The 19,499-nt window shown below is 42.6% G+C and overlaps 1 protein-coding gene across 3 annotated transcripts in view; it reads right to left on the reverse strand.

Annotated features, from left to right (window-relative positions):
* Positions 1-19,499, reverse strand: part of wdr26a (WD repeat domain 26a) — a 100,769-nt gene that overhangs the window by 73,388 nt on the left and 7,882 nt on the right. For 2 of the 3 annotated variants that reach the window (XM_087984681.1, XM_043687374.2), the window contains exons 4-5: positions 12,090-12,226; positions 2,090-2,187 (exon numbers count right to left, since the gene is read on the reverse strand). In XM_087984681.1, the coding sequence (XP_087840807.1) occupies positions 2,090-2,187; positions 12,090-12,226 (235 nt within the window). The remainder of the gene's footprint in view (positions 1-2,089; positions 2,188-12,089; positions 12,227-19,499) is intronic. The other variant, XM_043687373.2, reaches the window with a different exon arrangement.

Here is a 19,499-nt window from a genome sequence, read left to right on the forward strand (position 1 = left end):
CAAAACGTCTATTTCCCTACTCCTCGGATGCTGCCTGACCTGCTGTGTTTTTCCAGCACCACTCTAATCTAGACTCTGATTTCCAGTATCTGCAGTCCTCACTTTTGCCTGTGAAACTGTACAAATGAATGAAACTCACCAGCAAATCAGTTTAATATCCTTTATTCTTTTATTAAGTACTTGCATAATTTCGAACTTATTTACAGCATATAGGTCTGGTAGTTTTAACTAACATTCACTAACTTATAAGACAAAAGGACTAGCACCTCTAAATTAAGCTCAGACCGGACAGATATTCTAATCGCATAAGTAACAGCCACCATTTAAAAAATGTATAAATCATCTGTTTCCCCAGGATAGAAGTCAACCAAACCCTTGTGTACAATAGATAAAACAATGTAACCTATTAAAATTCTATAACTATGGTGTAAGAGCTATGTATAAAGTAGCTACTGGAAGAACTGTATTTCAGGATTCCTTTGCCATTTTGAACTGTGCTACTGCAGTTGCTCAATAAAGAAGCTACTTTCTTCACTCACCGATTGCATTAGTTATTTGAACATGATTCCACAGCAGTTTGAACATATTTAATTGTCCAGTCTTAACAGGCCTCTGAAGTAAAGAATTCCACAGATTTAACCTCTTTTCCCTAAGAAAGTATCTCACATTTTTGTCTTAAAATGGGCAACCCTTTACTCTGTTTATGCTTGCTTATTCTGGACTGTCCCACAATAGCAAAGACCTCCAATGAGTTCAAGCCCAACCTACTCAATCTCTCTTCATATAAAAATCCCTTGATACCCAGAATCACACTAGTGAACTTTCTCTAGACTGCTTTCTCTACGTTTCCACAGACTGGGTACCAAAACTGTCCACAGCATTCCAGGTATAAACAAACAGGTGCCTTGTATAGTTTTAACAAGTCTTCTCTATTGTTATAATCCATTCCCTTTAAAGGCCAACCATCCATTTTCCTTCCTAATACCTGATGAACTTAAATCCTGGGACAGGCTAAGCAAAGACATGCCAGAGAATTCCTAGAGGCCTGGCACTCCAACCACAACGCCATAAACAAACGCATAGATCTAGATGCCATCTATCAACCCCTCAGAAAACGAACAGGAAATGACATCACCACAAATCCCAGGAACCCCATCCAGGAGAAAGATATAAATAGAAAGCAGGAGACAACAGCTTCGCTTCACTTGGAGGTCGCCACTGATGATGTTACCTAGCCAGGTAATGAAACGTCTGGATATCAAACCTACAGCTCAGCGAGCAAATCTATACCCTAAACCTCAACTTGAGCTACAAACCTTCATAAACCTTGCAAAAAATGCACTTAAATGTTTGGGTAGTCTGTGCAAGGCACAAACCAGGTGTGATGAAATACTCTCCACATGCCTGGATGAGTGCAACTCCAACAAACACAAGAAGCTTGACACTATTCAAGACATCAGCCCACTTGATTGACACCACAGTCATGAACATTCACTCCCTCCAACACCATTCGGCAGAGTATACCATTTACAATAACTCCTAAGCTCATTAGACAGCACATTCCAAGCCAGTGAACAACACCTTGGAAAAAGACAGGAAAATTGGAATGCCATCTCCAAGTTCCCCTCCAAGCTACTAACGATCCTTGTTTGGAGATATGTCCTTGTTCCCTCAGTGTTGCTGGGTCAATATCCTGAAAATCCCTCTCGAACAGCACTGTGGGTGCATATATACCAAATGAACTGCAGTGGCTCAAGCTCACTGCTACCTTCTCAAAGGTAATAAGGGATACACAATAACTGCTAGCCTAGCCAGCAAAACCTACAACTACAAATAAAAATAGGGTCACGTTACCTTCTAATTGTTTGTATGGTTGCAATGATGAAATCATGTGGCTGCAGTATCCAAAGTATTTCACAACACAATCTACTAGAACATCAACATCTCAGTTTGCAGTGAGCTAAGCAGTCAAATAACAATACGATTGTGGCTATTATTTCATAGCCACTGTTCAAATCTAAACCTAATTTATTTAATAATCTAGAACTTGTTAATTTGTTTCAATATTGCTTTAATGAAAATAACTTACTCTGAAGTTTGTCAAGTAATTTTGATCGTGAAGCATTCCCTTTTCCTTCCCACTCTGCCTTTGCTCTCAGGTCATCTGTATGACTGCACATGAGATACCTGCAGAGATAAGACACAAAGGTGAGATTTTCACCAATCATTCTGATAGGGTCAAACTGTGTGAATATGGATGATGAGAATAACTGGAACAGAAGTAGCATAAAAAGAACTCTTTGGAAATGAAAAGTGAAAGAGCTGTGTTTTTGGCTGTGTTTTTATTTTAATTTATAGATTCCTCACCTCAGTCGGCAAAGAACCATTATTTAAACGGAATACCAGAAACATCTGAAATCATTCACGAAAACATTGGTCAATTTCAAATTGTGGCCAGGTATTGACCTGGTTAGGAAGCTCATTTTCTGACCGGAAAATAATAGGGAAATATGAATAGGGAAGCTAATTGGCAGGATATGACTAATGGCATCCTGCAAGGATCAGTGTGGTGGTATTATTTAGCCTTTTTATCAATGCAAATGCCAGACTAGAGAGCCATATTTTCACATTCTTGGATAACACAAAGATATTGTAAGCAATGCACATGGAAGCATAAAGTGGCAGAGATATTGTCAGCTTAGGTAAATCAGCAAAATTTGACAAATGAATTTCAATGCAGGCAACCGAGAGAACATCTCCTTTGGCCTTAAAATGGCTAGTACAGGGTGAAGAGCTAGAAACAGTAGGGGCCAAAAAGGACCTAGGAGTGCAGATACATAGATTAAAATACCATGAGCAGTATTAGGAATACAAAGTCTGTTTGAATATTATAGTGGAGGAAGCTGGAAGACATGGAAAGATTTGGACAATTGCTGCATTGCAGAAGATTAAAAATGGAACATAATGAAACTGAAGAGTTAAAGTTGAAGTGTTGTTGTTCATCTACAGGTTACTAAAGGTCAAATAACTGGAAAGAATGCAAGCCAAAAGCTTTTGGAAGACAAGGAAGGAGTCATATAGAATTTATCAATTTACAAACTTTTCAAAAAGTTGTCGCTCTGTCCTGAAATTCTCTTAGCAACAGCCTCTGAACTACAGTGGCTGTTTCAGCATGTATATTGAAGGGGAAGCAATGGTCTTGCGGTATTATTTCTAGACTTAATCCAGTAACTCAGCTAACATTCTGGGGACCTCTGTTAGAATTCTGCCACAGCAGATGGCAGAATTTGAGTTGCATAAAAGGAATCTGGAATTAAGAATTTAATGACCATTGTTGTTGGTCTGAAAAGCTCATCTGGTTCACTAACATCCTTCAGGGAAAGAAATCTGCTACATTCACCTGGTCTGGCCTAAATGTGAATCCAAAGCCACAGCAATGTGGTCGACTCTCAAATGCCGAGCAAGCCACTCAATTACATCAACTGTTACAAAGTCTTAACAAGGCAGATTGCCAGGCATCAACCGCAGTACCGAAATGACAATAGCAAAAATAGCCCTGTCAGCTCAAAGTCCTCCTTACTAATATCTGAGGTCTTGCGCCAAAATTGGGAGAGCTGTCTCAGACTAGACAGGCTGAAGTCTAACACTGTCTGTAAGATATGATTCCATAGATATGACCGTGTCTCAGATATCCCAACCCTCAAATGCCAAGTCCCTCCAGCAGTACAGGCCCAGCAGAGGTGGCAGCTCAGTGGTATACAGTTGAGAGGGAGTTGCCCTGGGAGTCCTCAACATTTCATGGCACCAGGTTAAACATGGGCAGACAAAACCTCCTGACTACCACATATCATCAAATTGGTTCATCAAACCGCAGCAGTACTACTGATCGAGCTGGTCAGGTCTTAATGGTCATTGCTGTTAGATGGGATCTATGGCAGGTAGGGTGGGAACCAACATGAAGGAAAAATTGCACTTGCTTTCACCTTCACCAATCTGCCTGCTGCAGATGCATCTGTCCACAATGGTATCAGTAAGAGCAATAACCACAAAATCATTGTGGAGACAAAATTCTGCTTTCAGACAACACACTCCATTGCATCATGTGGAGCTATCATACTAAATGGGATAGATTTGAACAGATCTGGCAACTCGACTGCATATTCATGAGGCACAGTGAGCAATCAGCAGCAGAATCATGTTCCAACACAATCAGTAACCTCATGGCCCAGCGTGTTCCCCAGTCAAAAATACCATCAATCCTGGTTCAATGGAAAGTGTAAGACATGCCAGGAGAAGCAATAGCCACACCTACAAAGGTGATGTCAACCTGGTGAAGCTAACAGTGTTACTTGCATCCAAACAGCAAGTAATAGATCTAATGGGTCAGATCCAAGTTCTGCAATCCCACTAAGTCTAGTAATGAATAGTGGTCAACAATTAAACAACTCACTAGAAGAGGAGTCAGCTCTACAAATATCCCATCCTCAATGATGGAAGAGCCCAGTACATCAGTGCGAGAGACAAGGCTGAAGCATTTGCAATCTTCAGCCAGAAGGACCAAGTGGATGATCCATCTTGGCCTCCATCATAGTCTCCAGCATCACTGATGCCGGACTTCAGGCAATTGAATTCACTCCCCATGATAAAGAAATAGATGGAGACATTGGATACTGCAAGAACTATGACCATAGTTAATTGAATTCTGGATAATCAAATGCCGGATAATGTAGTTTAGCCGAGAAACTGGACCTTGCGATCTTACTGGATAATCCGATAATTGAATAATCGAAATTCCTTTGTACAAAGCACAGGCCAGGACTGTGATAGAATATTCCCCACTTGTTTGGATGGATGCAGCTCCAACAACACAAGAAGCTAGGTACCATCCAGGAAAAAGCAGCCTGCTTGACTGGCACACCAACCATAAGCATCAACTCCCTCCACCACAGATGCTCAGAAGCAGCAGTGTGTACATCTACAAGATGCAGTGCAGAAATTCACCAAAGACCTTTAGACAACATCTCCCAGACCCAAAACCACTTCTGTTTAGAAGGACAAGGGGCAGCATGTACATGGGAACACCACCTGCAAGTTCCTATCCAAGCTACTCACCATCTTAACTTGGAAATATATTCCTTCAGTGTTACTGGGTAAAAATCCTGAATTCCCTCCCTACAGTATGTAGGCTTCAGCAATTCAAGGCAGCAGCTCACTGACATTTTCTCAAGGGCAATTAGGGAGGGGCAATAAATGCTGCCAGCCAGCAATGTCCATGTCCTACAACTGAATAAAAAAACCTTAAGTGTACTAGTTGAAGGAAAAGAAACCTTAAATTAGGACAAGCAACACATATCTCTCAATAAAATACCTTCTGGCAGTAACTAAAGTTCCAGAAGTCAGTATTTTAACTACTGCAACTCAAAGTTCAACTGTTACTTACTAAAATGCATGTCTGACTCTCATCTAAACTGAAGGTGAATTTAAGTATCAGCCATTGATACTATAGCTCCTAGCGTTGTTGAGATTTTGACAACAGGAAATCAACCAGACAGTAAGAACTCTATTTGGATTCTTTGAATACAGATGCTTGGGCTACCAGTGTTTTCCCAGTTGTGTACAATTAATTTGAGGATTTGTAAAAGCCAACAGAAGATGGTTAAAAAAAAAGAATAAAAAGGTAAACTACAACATAAAAACAAACTGACAGTTTCTTAAAATATATAAAAAGGAAGAGACACCCCTTGGTGCAGGAAATGGCAAATAATAATGCATAACATTTATAGGCCGAGGAGAACCAGGAAATGAAGCAGTGTCAAGTAAATACTCTATATCAATCTTCACAGTACAGGACACAAATAACACCAACAACCACTCAATAAGGTACCGAACGTACAGTTACTTAAGACAAAAACCTATGGTGTTGTTGTAGTACATTAGCATTGAGAGGGGACTGGCTAATACAAGTTAGTGTTGGAATAAGAAGGCATTTTCAAGGTGGCAACCTGTAACTAATGGAGCACCACAGGGTTCAGTACTAGGACCACAATTATTTATGATTCATATTAATGACTTGGTTGACAGAGTAAGTTATGCTATCATCAAGTTTGCAGATGATAGAAAAATAGGCAGAAGGGCAAGTAGCAAGGATAAGTCTACAATGGGTCAAAAAGCTCCATGGAGTGAGCTAAAAGTTGGCAAATGGAACACACGGTGGGAAATTAAGAGGATATGCACTTTGACAGGGAGAAGAGCTGAATAATATCTAAAGAGAGTCATACAGATGTACAGCACAGAAACAGACCCTTCGGTCCAACTCGTCCATGCCGACCAGACACCCTAAATTAATCTAGTCCCATTTTCCAGTATTTGGCCTATATCCCTCTAAAACCTCCCTATTCGTATGTCCATCCAGATGCCTTTTAAATGTTGCATTTGTATCAGCCTCTACCACTTTGTCTGGCAGTTCATATATGCACCACTCTCCATGTGAAAAAGTTGCCCCTTTAGGTCCCTTTTAAATCTTTCCCGTCTCACCCTAAATCTATGTCCTCTAGTTCTGGATTCCCCCCACCCCAGGGAAAGGCCCTTGTCTAATTACCTGATCCGTACCCCTCGTGATTTTATAAACGTTTATGAGGTCACCCCTCAGCCTCCGACATTCCAGGGAAAACAGCCCCAGCCTGTTCAGTCTCTCCCTACAGCTCAAATCCTCCAACCCTGGCAGCATCCTTGTAAATGCTGAAAGCCTGCAGAAATCTGCAGTTCCGTAGAGATTTGGGGGGTCTTCAAACATAAATCTCAAAAAAGGTATCACCCAACATTTGTAAAAGGGTTGAATAGGAAGACAGGCACATTTCAAATGGAATAGAAAGTTAAAACAGGGAGGTCTTCTTATAACTATATAAAGCACTAGTCAGACTACACCTACAATATTGTAAACTGTTTTCATTGCCTTATTTAATGAAAGGTTGGCTTTGGAGACAGATGAGAGAAGGTTCAAGGGTTGATCCCAGGTATGAAGGGACTTTCCCTGGAATGTCCTCTTAATTTCCCACCGTGCGTTCCATTTGCCAACTTTTAGCTCACACTCCATGGAGCTTTTTGACCCATTGCAGACTTATCCTTGCTACTTGCCCTTCCGCCTATTTTTCTATCATCTGCAAACTTGATGATAGCATAACTTACTCTGTCAACCAAGTCATTAATATGAGACGAGGTTTAGTAGATTGGCTTGCAGTTATTGGAATTAAGTAGAACAAGAGAGGACATTATTAAAACATAAAAGATTCTCGAGGGCTTGATAGGGTGGATGCAGAGAGGACTTTCCCCTTGTGGGAATGTGTCTAGGACAGAGGGCATAATCTCAGGATAAGGAGCCATCCATTTAAGACAGCAATAAATAGCATTTTCTCCCCCCTCAGAGGGTAGTGATTTTGTAGAATCATTTACTGCAGAGACCTGTCAAGGCTTGGTTGTTAAGTATCTTACTCAAAACTGAGATAGGTTGTTTTTCACGATCAAACAAGGGAATTCATGGAAAAGCAGCAAAATGGAGGATCATCAGATCAGCTATGATCTCAATGAATGATGGAGCAGACCTTTTATTGAATATTCACTCATGGGACACGAGCATCACTAGCTGGGTCAGCATTTATTGCCCATCTCTTGATAAGGTGGTGGCCCGTGTGCTGCATGTAGATCCATAATGCCATTGGGGAAGGAACTCCAGGATGTTAACCCAGCAACACTGAAGGAATGGTGATATATTCCCAAATCAGGAAGGTGAACGGTTTGAAGGGAAACTTGTTGGTGATTGGGTTCCCACATCCTTGTCCTATATGGAAGTCACCATTAGTTGAGAAGGTGGTCTAAGGATCTATGGTGAATTTCTCTATTTCTTCTTGCAAATAGGAGTAACAACATATACAGAGGAACCTCGATTACCCAAAGGACACAGGCGTGGAGTATTTCGTTTGGTTAAATTGAATTCTGGATAATCGAATGCCGGATAACAGTTTCGCCAAGCATCGGGACCTTGAGATCTTGCCGGATAATTCGATATTAGGATAATCAAAGATCCTCTGTACTAAATGATGATGACAGAAGGAGTGAATATTTGTAAATAGGTGCTGCTGCTTTGTTCTGAACGGTGTCAAGCTTCTTGAGGGTTGTTGTTGCAGTCACCTGTGCAAGTGGGGAGTATTCCATCAGACTCCTCACTTGTGCTCCAAGATGAAGGACAGGCTTTGGGGGAGTCATGAGGGAGTTACTCACTGCAGTATTCCTAGCCTCTAAACTGCTCATAGTCGCTGTATTTACATGGTAGACCCCAGCATGTTGACGGTAGGGCCAAATGACCTATTTCTACTCCTACACCCTCTGGAATTTTTTAAACATCCATTTCTGCAGAATTGTACCGTCATCTCATATGATTCTCAATGCTTGAGATTAATGGGACAGTTTCACTCCATACGGCAGCTCATTAGCCATTTATTGCAAAGCACGATACGATCACAGATAAGGACATGTTCGAGGGAACCCTAACACCCCAAAGATCTCAGACTCCCAGCAAGTGTGGCAAGTCAAAGTCACCATTAAACATGAGGAGAATGTAAATACGCAGAGCAGAGGAAAATCACCTATACAGTGTATTCAAAAAGAATGGGTACTCAATGAACACAGTCTGCCGATTTCTCAGCAACAAACTCCAACAAGCAGACAAAACACATGCAGAAACCCTAGCCACTCTACCCTACATCAAAGGCATCTCAGAAATGACTGCCAGACTACTCAGACCTCTTGGCATCATGGTAGCCCACAAACGCACCAACACACTAAAACAGCAACTAATGAACAACAAGCAAAAATGTCATTTGCAAAATACCTTGCAAGAACTCTAACACTATTTTGGAAAACAGCAGAAAACTAGCCACCAGGATACATGAACATCAACTAGCGATAAAAAGACATGACCCACTCTCACTAGTATCTTTACATACAGATGAGGAAGGATACCACTTCGACTGGGACAACACATCCAGCCTAGGACAAGCCAAACAAAGATACGCACAAGAATTCCTAGAGGCATGACATTCCAACTGGAACTCTATCAAACACATTGACTTGGATCGCATTTACCATCCCACAAGAAAGAGAATAGGAAATGAAGTCACCACAGGAAATGATGTCACCAACCTGAGGAAACTTAGACACAAATGGAAAGCAGGCCACGCCACCAGTGCTTCATCCTGCAGCATACTGATGTTACCTAGTATGGTGACGAAATGTCTGAAAACAAATCTTCCAGTTCAGTGAGCTAACCTACATCTAGAATGTAAATACCGTAGGGCTGGATAGGATTCCAGCAGAGATTTTCAAACTTGGGGAAGCAGGGCTCACTCATCATCTTCAATGGCTCCTGAAAGTCTGGGACAAGAATAAATCCCTGCTGATCGCAGGGATCCACCATCATCACAGTCTTCAAAAAGGTGACAAAGTGCACTGTGGAAACTACTGAGGAATCTCCCTACTCTCCATTGCTGGGAAGATCAATGTTCAAATTCTCAGTAGCAAATATCTCTCAGTCTGTGAGGAAATCCTTCCAGAAAACCTCTGGCTTCTGACAAAACAGTGAAACTATTTTCATTGCTCGGCAACTTCACAAAAAAATGCAGGACCGCCAACCACGTTAAGGTTTTACTGTTCTGACCAAGGTTTTTGACTGGGAAAACCCTGTCAAAGGCTGGCTGCCTAGAGAAATTCATCAACATCCTCTATTTCCTTGAAAGATACTGGTGATAAAAACATTGGAGGCCAAGCAGGGATGCATCATCACCCCCACCAGCCTTTTCTCCATCGACACTATCCTTCGTGTTGTCAAGAATAAGTTTCCCAATGTTGCAGACATTGTCTACAGGAAGAATGGAAAACTCTTCAACTTTAACCTGAGGAAATCCAAGAAAACAACACTGACATTGTTTGTGGAACTTTAGCAAGTGATTAAAACACCATCTTTGCTCTCCTGGAAGAGAATCTTCAAGCCTCGCTTAACACCTTTGCGGGAGTACACCGAAGAATTGGTCTCAGCCTTGATCTCAAGATGACTTAAGTCCTTTGCCAACCCATGTCTGGGCAAGTTCCAGTCTATCCATTAAGATCAACAAAGCAATCCTCTCAAAAATGGAACATTTTGCCTACCTGAGGAGTCACATGTCATCTAAGATTGACATCAATGCAGAGATCCAACACTGCATCCAATCAGTGAGTGCCACCTTTGGACACCCAAGGATGACAGTCTTCGATGTCCATGATGTGTGCTGGTACTAAGATCCTCGTATACAAGGCAGTCGTCCTTCCAACTCTTCTATATGGCTCAAAAGCTTGGACTACGTATAGACGCCACCTCAAGGCCCTGGAGAAGTATCAACAACACAGACAGGTTCTCCGCATCAGCTAGGAAGATAGGCATACTAATATAAGCATTTATGAAGGAGCCAACAGCTTCAGTATCAAGGCCATGATTATTCAAAACCAACTTCGCTGGGCTAGCCACATGCTTACAATGTCTGAGTTCTGACTCCCAAAGCAAATCTTCCTGGCCTAGCTCAAGAAAGACACTCTAATGAGAGAAGTGCTTCAAAGACTGTCTGAAGGCTTACCTCAAGAAATGCAATAACACCAACGCCTGGGACACTTCTGTTCCACTTGGAGGAACCTCATTTTTGAAAGGACAATTCTTCGAAATACCCATTGTGATAGGAAGTACAATAAAGGAGCCTGAGAAAGGATCCCCTCTTAGTGATCAAATGCACAGACTAATTCTATACCCCAGATACACCTGCCAAGTATATGGTCAGAGGAGCTGCCCTCTGAACAGACTCAACCACGCAAGGACCCACAGAACCAATGACGAGGAATTTCTAGGTGCACAACCATACTCATTAGCGAGTGATCTCCGATGACTATTGTAATGATATGTTTGTTTATAAGAAATTATTTGAGTTTACTGAATAAACCTGGTGATAATTTCTTTGTTTCTCTTTATTACAGATCAGAATAAAAATTAGTATTTTGGTGATTAAATAAAATATACACCTTTGGTAGGCTTCATGGAAGAAAATAATGGGGTTACTGCTTGTTATTCAACAAGCCCGTATGCAGAGTACATGGAAGTCTTGTCTTCCGTAATTTCTCCCAGAAATAGTGTGCTTGCCCCATCCACCAGGGAAAGAATATAGGGAATGGATAACACCCATCACAAAATCAACCCCCAGCACAAGTCAGCTCATTTAGATGAAAGCACAAAATAAAATAGATTACTTAGCACAGAGGGTTCTGTTTTAGTGTTCCTACCTCTCAGCCAGAAGTTCTGGAATCAAGTCGCACTTGCCCAGCTCAAATTAAAAATATCTAAAACAGCACTCAAGTATAATTTTCATCACTCTAGTCTGAAGAATTTCAGAAATCAGCAACGCACCAGCCAGAACATGTCTGTGAAGGTCATGGAAATGAGGCCAAAGATTAACTCAAAAATGCAGAATTTTTAAATTGCCTTTTAGAAATGGATTGAGGTGCCCACCTATAATCATCATTTAGTAGCTAATACCATAAATTTTGTTAACAGCACAGTTACTTCCTCCAAGCAATGACTGCAGGACTCCTTACAGTACCCAATAAGATGTGAAGTAATCTTAAAATACCAAAAAAAAGCATAATTAAAGTTTAGTGAGCCATGTGATTTAACATGAAGGTAGTGGACTAATATAATTGCTAGACTATTCGTTCAGACATGCAGGTAATGCTCTGGAGACTCTGGCTCAAATCCAACCATGGCAGTTAGAAAAATTCAAATTCAGTTAAAAAAAAATCTGGAATTGTCATGACAACTATGAATCCATTGTCAATTGCTAGAAAAGTTCATCTGGTTCATAATGTTCTTCAGGAAGGAAAACTACTATCCTTACTTGGGCTGACCTACATGCGACTCTTAATTAGGGATGGATTATAAACACTGCTCAAGCCAGTGTCGCTCACATCCCATGAATGAATAAAAAAATGTTTGCACTTATCAGCACTTGCTTTTCTCTTACCCACTCAAGATGTGGATACGCTCGGTGTTGTATTTCAGAGGAGTCAGTTCACAGCGCAGGACCTGAAGAGCTTCCAGAACTTTGCCATCTTCCAGATACTCCAAGTACTTCTGCTGCAGAAGCAAGAACTTCATCTTCTGAAAAAGATTCAGCATTAAGCAAAGACCAAGAATTTCACAATTAATCTGTAGGTTTAGATTAGATTATTGAGCTATGATTTTCATGTTGAGTCATGTCAGAGTTAAGATTGTGAAGGAATGCTTCAGTCTTCCATTCCAATTTTCAGGACAACATGGATTGATGATTAAAGTCTCAACCTCCTTCTGAGGACCTCAGCATCACAGTTGCCAGTTTTCAAATAATTTTATATGTGATTTCAATATGGAGGTGAACACAATAGATATCAAATAAGCTAGGCGATGGATCTCTCCGTTTTGGTGCAAACATGGACAAAACAGCTAAGGGAGGGCTATTGCCTTGACATCAAGGCTGCATTTAATCAAACATGGCTGCAAGAGGCCTTTGCAAAACTACATGTGGGCCCCATAAGTCCATGCATAAATGCTGCAAAACCTGGATGGTTTCTTGGCTCGGACTGATGCATGGAAACAGACTCTTTGGTCCAGCCAGTCCATGTCGACCGTATCCCAAACTAAAAAAGTCCCACCTGCTTGAGCTTGGTCCATATCCCTCCAAACATTTCCGAATCCTATACTTATCCACGTCTTTTAAAATGTTGTAACTACATCTACCTCCACTGCTTTCTGAGTTCATTCCACACACAAACCACTCAGCACAACATGACATCCCAACTCATACAGTCAATGATCTGACCAATGAAAGCAAGCCTGAAAAATGCCTTCTTCCCTATCCTGTCTATCCGTGATACCACTTTCAAGGTACTGCGCACCTGCACGTCTCAGTGTCTGTTTGACACATTTGCCGAGGCCCTGCTCTGAAGTGGTTATTAACATTTGTGCAACACAAGTGCCAAGCAAAACATCTCCATCAAACGAGAATCTAAATCTCCCCATGACATTCAATGGTATTACCATTGCTGGAAACCACCCCCCCTTACCTTGGACTAGGGTGTACAAGGTCAAAAGTCACAACACTAATTTATTGTTCAACAGGTTTATTTGAAATCACAAACTTTCAGAGTGCTACCCCTTCATCAGGTGAAGTGGTGCTGTGAGATTTATAACTTGTTTGGATTATAAATCATCCCTCTACTTGCTATTCAGCTGCTAACACTTTACTCACACCATTTAACACTTTTTAATCACCTGCAAAGACTAGTTATTCAGCCTGTCGACATTTCACACTCAGCATTTCTACCAGTTTTTAACATTCTTAATTACCTGGAATCATCTTGCAATTATCTCTCTGCCTATAAATTCTGTGCCTGTGCACTTCCCTCCACTTTACCTGGTTAAGGAGCAGCACACCGAAAGCTTGTGACTTCAAATAAACCTGTTGGACTCTAATAACCTGGCATCATGTGACTTCTGACTTTGCCTGGATGAGTGCATGCCCAATAACAAACAACTTGAAAAACAATAAAGCAGCCTGCTTAAATGGTACACCATTTGTCATTCACTCCCTTCACCCCCACCAGTGGCAGTGCACCAAATACAAGATACACTGCAAATGTCCAAAGGTTACTCCAACACCACCTTCCAAACCCGAAACTGCTAACACGCAAATCGATATAAGGCACCAGAAAAATGGAAACACTACTCCATTTGTAGGGTGCCATCTGAGATGCATGCTCCTTGCCAAGTCATGCATCTTGACATAGAACTGTATTGTTCCTTCAGTGTCCCTACATTATCTACAACACATCAGGGTCAAAGTCCTGATATTCTCTATTCAAGACCACAATTAAAGTAGGTCGAGAATCATCTATCATTCTGATACTCAAAATATATATACTTGCATTTGTTTTTATAATTCAAACGAAGTTATGTTTTATCCAAGTTTCACACATTTACTGTGGAAGTGGCTTTTGCTGGCCTGCTTGTTTAGAGCCATTTAGTCCTGATATTGCTCACGCCTAGCTTAAAACCCCTTGCCCTGGATGGCTCTAGTAAACTAGAATATTCTGCTTTCCCCACATGTCTTCTGCTCGGTCACCTGCAGCCACCTGTTAAGCAAAACTGCAACCCAGGCAGATGTTATCAACAGGCGAATGTAGTATTTGGAGTCTGCACTGATTCAAGGTCCGAAAACAATAGCTTGTTATGTACAGTCTTGAGAAACTGTCAACTCGGCATCTGTCATACTATACAAGTCCATGACGATCAGGAGTGCTTTGAAGTAGCGCTGGATCGTGATTAGGAAAGATGTGCTCCCCATGATATCATGCAATAAAATTTGCCAACGCTTAAGGTCTGAGTCCAGAGAATTTCTTCAAAATTTATCACAAAATTGAAACCTACTCAAACGTCTGGTATATTTGGTATGCTTTTTTCCCCCGGGACAGCTAATGGTTGATTGTCTTGTGCAAATCCTGTCTAAATGAACAACTAGATCAGTATGCTACTGTACTGGTATCCCAGAGGTATGCAGAGCAAGAATCTGGACAGAGTTCAGGCTCCACCATTAAATTCACAAATCTGGAATAACCATGAAACCTCCCACATTGCAATTCAATTAAATAAGGAAATCTAATATCACTATCCAGCCTGGCTTTTGTGACTAGACTCTCAGTAATATGGTTGACTATCAACCAGTCTCTGAAAGACCCGAAAAAAAAACTATTAGTTACATCAAATTGCTACAAATGGAACATTTGATATACTCAAGTTAATATTAAAGTTAAGACAATAGCAACAACATCTGACTAATCTAACCCTAACAAACAAATATTCTACACTAATTCAGTAGATGATGAAAATTGCTGGAAATGCAGACTACTGGACCTGATGCTAACTGCTCGATCTATGCTCTCATACAGACTTCCATGATTTTTTGTTTAAAATGTGGAGTGAAATGACAATTGTTTTAAAACCAGGGATTGGAAGGATTACTACATGATTTGAAAGCAAGTAACTTGATACAGTTCTGAAAATTACTTGTACAGCTGAGGGTTAGTTGCAGATAAACTGAAGTCGAAGGGTTGTGTGCAAATGGAGTTTTGGTTGGCAACAAGTAATGGACTTGTTTGTGGATTACAGTTTGGTTTTCAAGGAGGCAGCTGAACAGCCTAGGGTTGTGAAGACCACAGAAAAGCTGTCAAACCAACTAGTTTAGGAGCTCTGTTCTCTGCAATAAGCCCTTTCAAGCCTGAAAAAAAGTCTTGTTTTTCCTTCAGCAGCTGTAGTAAACAGACTTTTAACTGCTAGATCAGGTATCTTTTTATAAGTGAATCAGCCACCCTATGTCTCTTACCCGCCCTCGATCTCTTCATAGCCAACTGCTACCACGACATTAACCGCCTTAACCTGTCCAACCCTCTTACCTTCACAACGTACAGCCCTCCACTCCCTCTGCACCAACCCCAACCTCACTATCAAACCGGCAGACCAGGGAGGCGCGGTGGTAGTTTGGCGCACCGGTCTTTACATTGCTGAGGCTAAACACCAGCTCACGGACACCTCCTCCTACTGCCCCCTTGACCATGACCCCACCTCCCACCACCAAACCATCATCTCCCAGACTATCCATAACCTCATCACCTCAGGGGATTTCCCATCCATCGCCTCCAACCTCATTGTCCCACAACCCCGCACCGCCCGTTTCTACCTCCTGCCCAAAATCCACAAACCTGACTGCCCCGGCCGACCCATTGTCTCAGCCTGCTCCTACCCCACCGAACTCATCTCTGCATACCTTGACATGATCCTGTCCCCCTTAGTCCAAGAACTCCCCACCTATGTTCGGGACACCACCCACACCCTCCACTTCCTCCATGATTTTCACTTCCCCGGCCCCCAACGCCTTATCTTCACCATGGACATCCAGTCCCTATACACATCCATTCCTCATCATGAAGGCCTCAAAGCCCTCTGCTTCTTCCTTTCTCGCCGACCCAACCAGTACCCTTCCACTGACACCCTCCTTCGACTGACTGAACTGGTCCTCACTCTGAACAACTTCTCTTTCCAATCCTGCCACTTCCTCCAAACCCAAGGAGTAGCCTTGGGCACCCGCAATGCCTGCCTCTTCGTCGGATATGTGGAAGAGTCCATCTGCCGCAGCTACACTGGCACGACCCCCCACCTTTTCCTCCGCTACATCGATGACTGTATCGGCGCTACCTCATGCTCCCACGAGGAGGTTGAACAGTTCATCCACTTTACCAACACCTTCCAACCCGACCTCAAATTTACCTGGACCATCTCAGACTCCTCCCTCCCGTTCCTAGACCTCTCCATTTCTATCTCAGGCGACCGACTCAACACGGACATTCACTATAAACCAACCGACTCCCACAGATACCTAGATTACACCTCCTCCCACCCTGCCCCCTGTAAAAACGCCATCCCATATTCCCAATTCCTTTGCCTCCGCCGCATCTGCTCCCAGGAGGACCAATTCCAATACCGAACAAGCCAGATGGCCTCCTTCTTCAAAGACCGCAATTTCCCCCCCGACATGGTTGACAATGCTCTCCACCGCATCTCCTCCACTTCCCACTCCTCCGCCCTTGAACCCCAACCCTCCAAATTGCCACCAAGACAGAACCCCACTGGTCCTCACCTACCATCCAACCAACCTCCAGATACATCATATCATCCTTCGTCATTTCCGCCACCTCCAAACAGACCCCACCACCAAGGATATATTTCCCTCCCCTCCCCTATCAGCGTTCCGGAAAGACCACTCCCTCCGCGACTTCATCAGGTCCACACCCCCCCCACCAACCCCTCCACTCCCGGCACCTTCCCCTGCAACCGCAAGAAATGCAAAACTTGCTCCCACACCTCCCCCCCTCACCTCCCTCCAAGGCCCCAAGGGATCCTTCCATATCCGTCACAAATTCACCTGCACCTCCACACACATCATTTACTGCATCCGCTGCACCCGATGTGGCCTCCTCTACATTGGGGAGACAGGCCGCCTACTTGCGGAACGTTTCAGAGAACACTTCTGGGACATCCACACCAGCCAACCCAACCGCCCTGTGGCTGAACACTTTAACTCCCCCTCCCACTCCGCCAAGGACATGCAGGTCCTTGGACTCCTCCATCGCCAGACCATGACAACACGATGCCTGAAGGAAGAGCGCCTCATCTTCCGCCTAGGAACCCTCCAACCACAAGGGATGAAAGCAGATTTTTCCAGCTTCATTTCCCCTCCCCCCACCTTATCTCAGTCCCAACCCTCGGACTCAGCACCACCTTCTTGACCTGCAATCTTCTTCCCGACCTCTCCGCCCCCACCCCTCTCCGGCCTATCACCCTCACCTTAACCTCCTTCCACCTATCGCATTCCCAACGCCTCTCCCCCAAGTCCCTCCTCCCTACCTTTTATCTTAGCCTGCTTGGCACACCCTCCTCATTCCTGAAGGGCTTATGCCCGAAACGTCGATTTTCCTGCTCCTTGGATGCTGCCTGACCTGCTGTGCTTTTCCAGCAACACATTTTTAAGCTCTGATCTCCAGCATCTGCAGTCCTCACTTTTTACCCTGTCTCTTGCAAACCAGTGGAAGCATCTGGACAAGGATGTCTGAAGTGTTCTCACCAACATAAAAATATTCATAAAAAATTATCAGTGAACTGCTTTCTCAGTGTTCTCTTTGTCCATAACACCCATTTGTTTCCCTTGTCCACTTCCAAACATGTTCAAATGTGCATGTCTATCTTTTAGGAGGAATTTATAAAGAGGCAGGGTGTGCCCGTATCGTGCAACTCCCTTGCTCAAAAAGGGAAGGAGACAGAGTCTTTGAACAATTGGTACACAGGTTCTTGAGAAGCAAGAGTGTGAAAGATTATCTGGGTAGCTGGGAATGTGAATTCGAGGCCCTAATCAGATCATATGATTGCACTGAATGGTGAACCAGGCTCAAGGGTCCAAGAGGCTTTATCCAGTCTCCAAGGCGTACGTTCATTTTTTTTTTCTTTTCTCTTTTTTTTAACCCCCACTCTACCGCCTAACTGCGGTAAGGTGTACGTTCATAAGTGTATCAAAAAAATTTCAGCAACAGATTAAGCAATTAAATTCATGTGACACCCATTCAATAGCTATGCCAGTTGCATTTTCCACTATCATCCCAAAAATATGTTCTGCCTGCTACAAAATTGAGTAATATTGAGTATGAATTTCAGATCAAGTGCAATACCAGGCAGATAGACCACACTCAGGTGACCGGGTGATCAAACCAAACAGTAAACTGCAAGTCCCTTAATTTGTTCTTAATAAGTAGAATTCAGACTGTACTTAACCAGCCTATACTTCTAAAATCCAAAAGTGAGTATTGCATGGTCAGGAAGCAGAGATCGCATCTCAATAAGACAGCTCAATGGTGAGGCACTGCTGTCTTACAGCACCAGGGATGTGGATTTTATTTCACTCTTGGACAACTGCTTTTGTGGAGTTTTGCACACACTTCCCACGTCTGCGTGGGTTTACTCCCACAATCCAAAGATGTTCAGGTCAGGTGGATTGGCATGCTAAATTGCCTCAGTGACCAGGGGTACACAGGGTGGGTGGATTAGCCACGATAAATATGGGGTTATGGGGATAGGGTCTGGGGCAGAGTCTGGGCAGTATGTTCTACAGAGAGTCTACTTGATGGGCCAAATGGACTCTTTCCACATTGTAGGCATTTTATGATTCTACAAATGAATATCTAGTTCAAGGAATTTGAAGGCAATGTGGGAATAGAACTTGAAAATCTTTCCTTTCTTTCTCCATTTTAAAAAGCTTAAAATTCATTAGTCTAGTAAAAATGTTAATTAAGTAGCTGACTCACCAGAGGGACAGTTACCAGTCTAAAGCCTGTACAATGCCTTAATATGTATTAATTACAACTAAAGCTTAAGTAGTGCAAGTCATCTCAGCTCAACTCTAAGGGACTTCTAGGAACTCGAGGTGCAGTGGTAGTCTCCCTACCCTGAACCAAGAGACCCAGGTTCAGGTCCCACCTGCTTCAGAGGTATGTAATAACATCTCTGAACAGCTTGATGAGGAAAATAGATTAAGAAAAGAGCCTGGTGAAAGTGCACAATCAGGAAGAAGAGATCTCATCCAGAGCAAGACACAGCCCAATTGAGTGTATAATTCCGGAAATTTGGAGGTAATTGTGAGAATTTGATGCGATGGGGAACAGGTGCTTTTTACTGTTTTTTTTTGTTTTGGCTCTCAGTTTCTAAGGTTTATTCTTTAAAAATAAACTGAAGCCTAGGATCAGGGCCCAGCACAACAGTGTGCCATCATAGATAAATCACAAGATCATTAGTTGGT

This window comes from Chiloscyllium plagiosum, unplaced genomic scaffold, assembly GCF_037043375.1.
Source record: "Chiloscyllium plagiosum isolate Xiang-an unplaced genomic scaffold, Cpla_swu_hap1 HiC_scaffold_3, whole genome shotgun sequence".
Lineage (NCBI taxonomy): Eukaryota > Metazoa > Chordata > Chondrichthyes > Orectolobiformes > Hemiscylliidae > Chiloscyllium > Chiloscyllium plagiosum.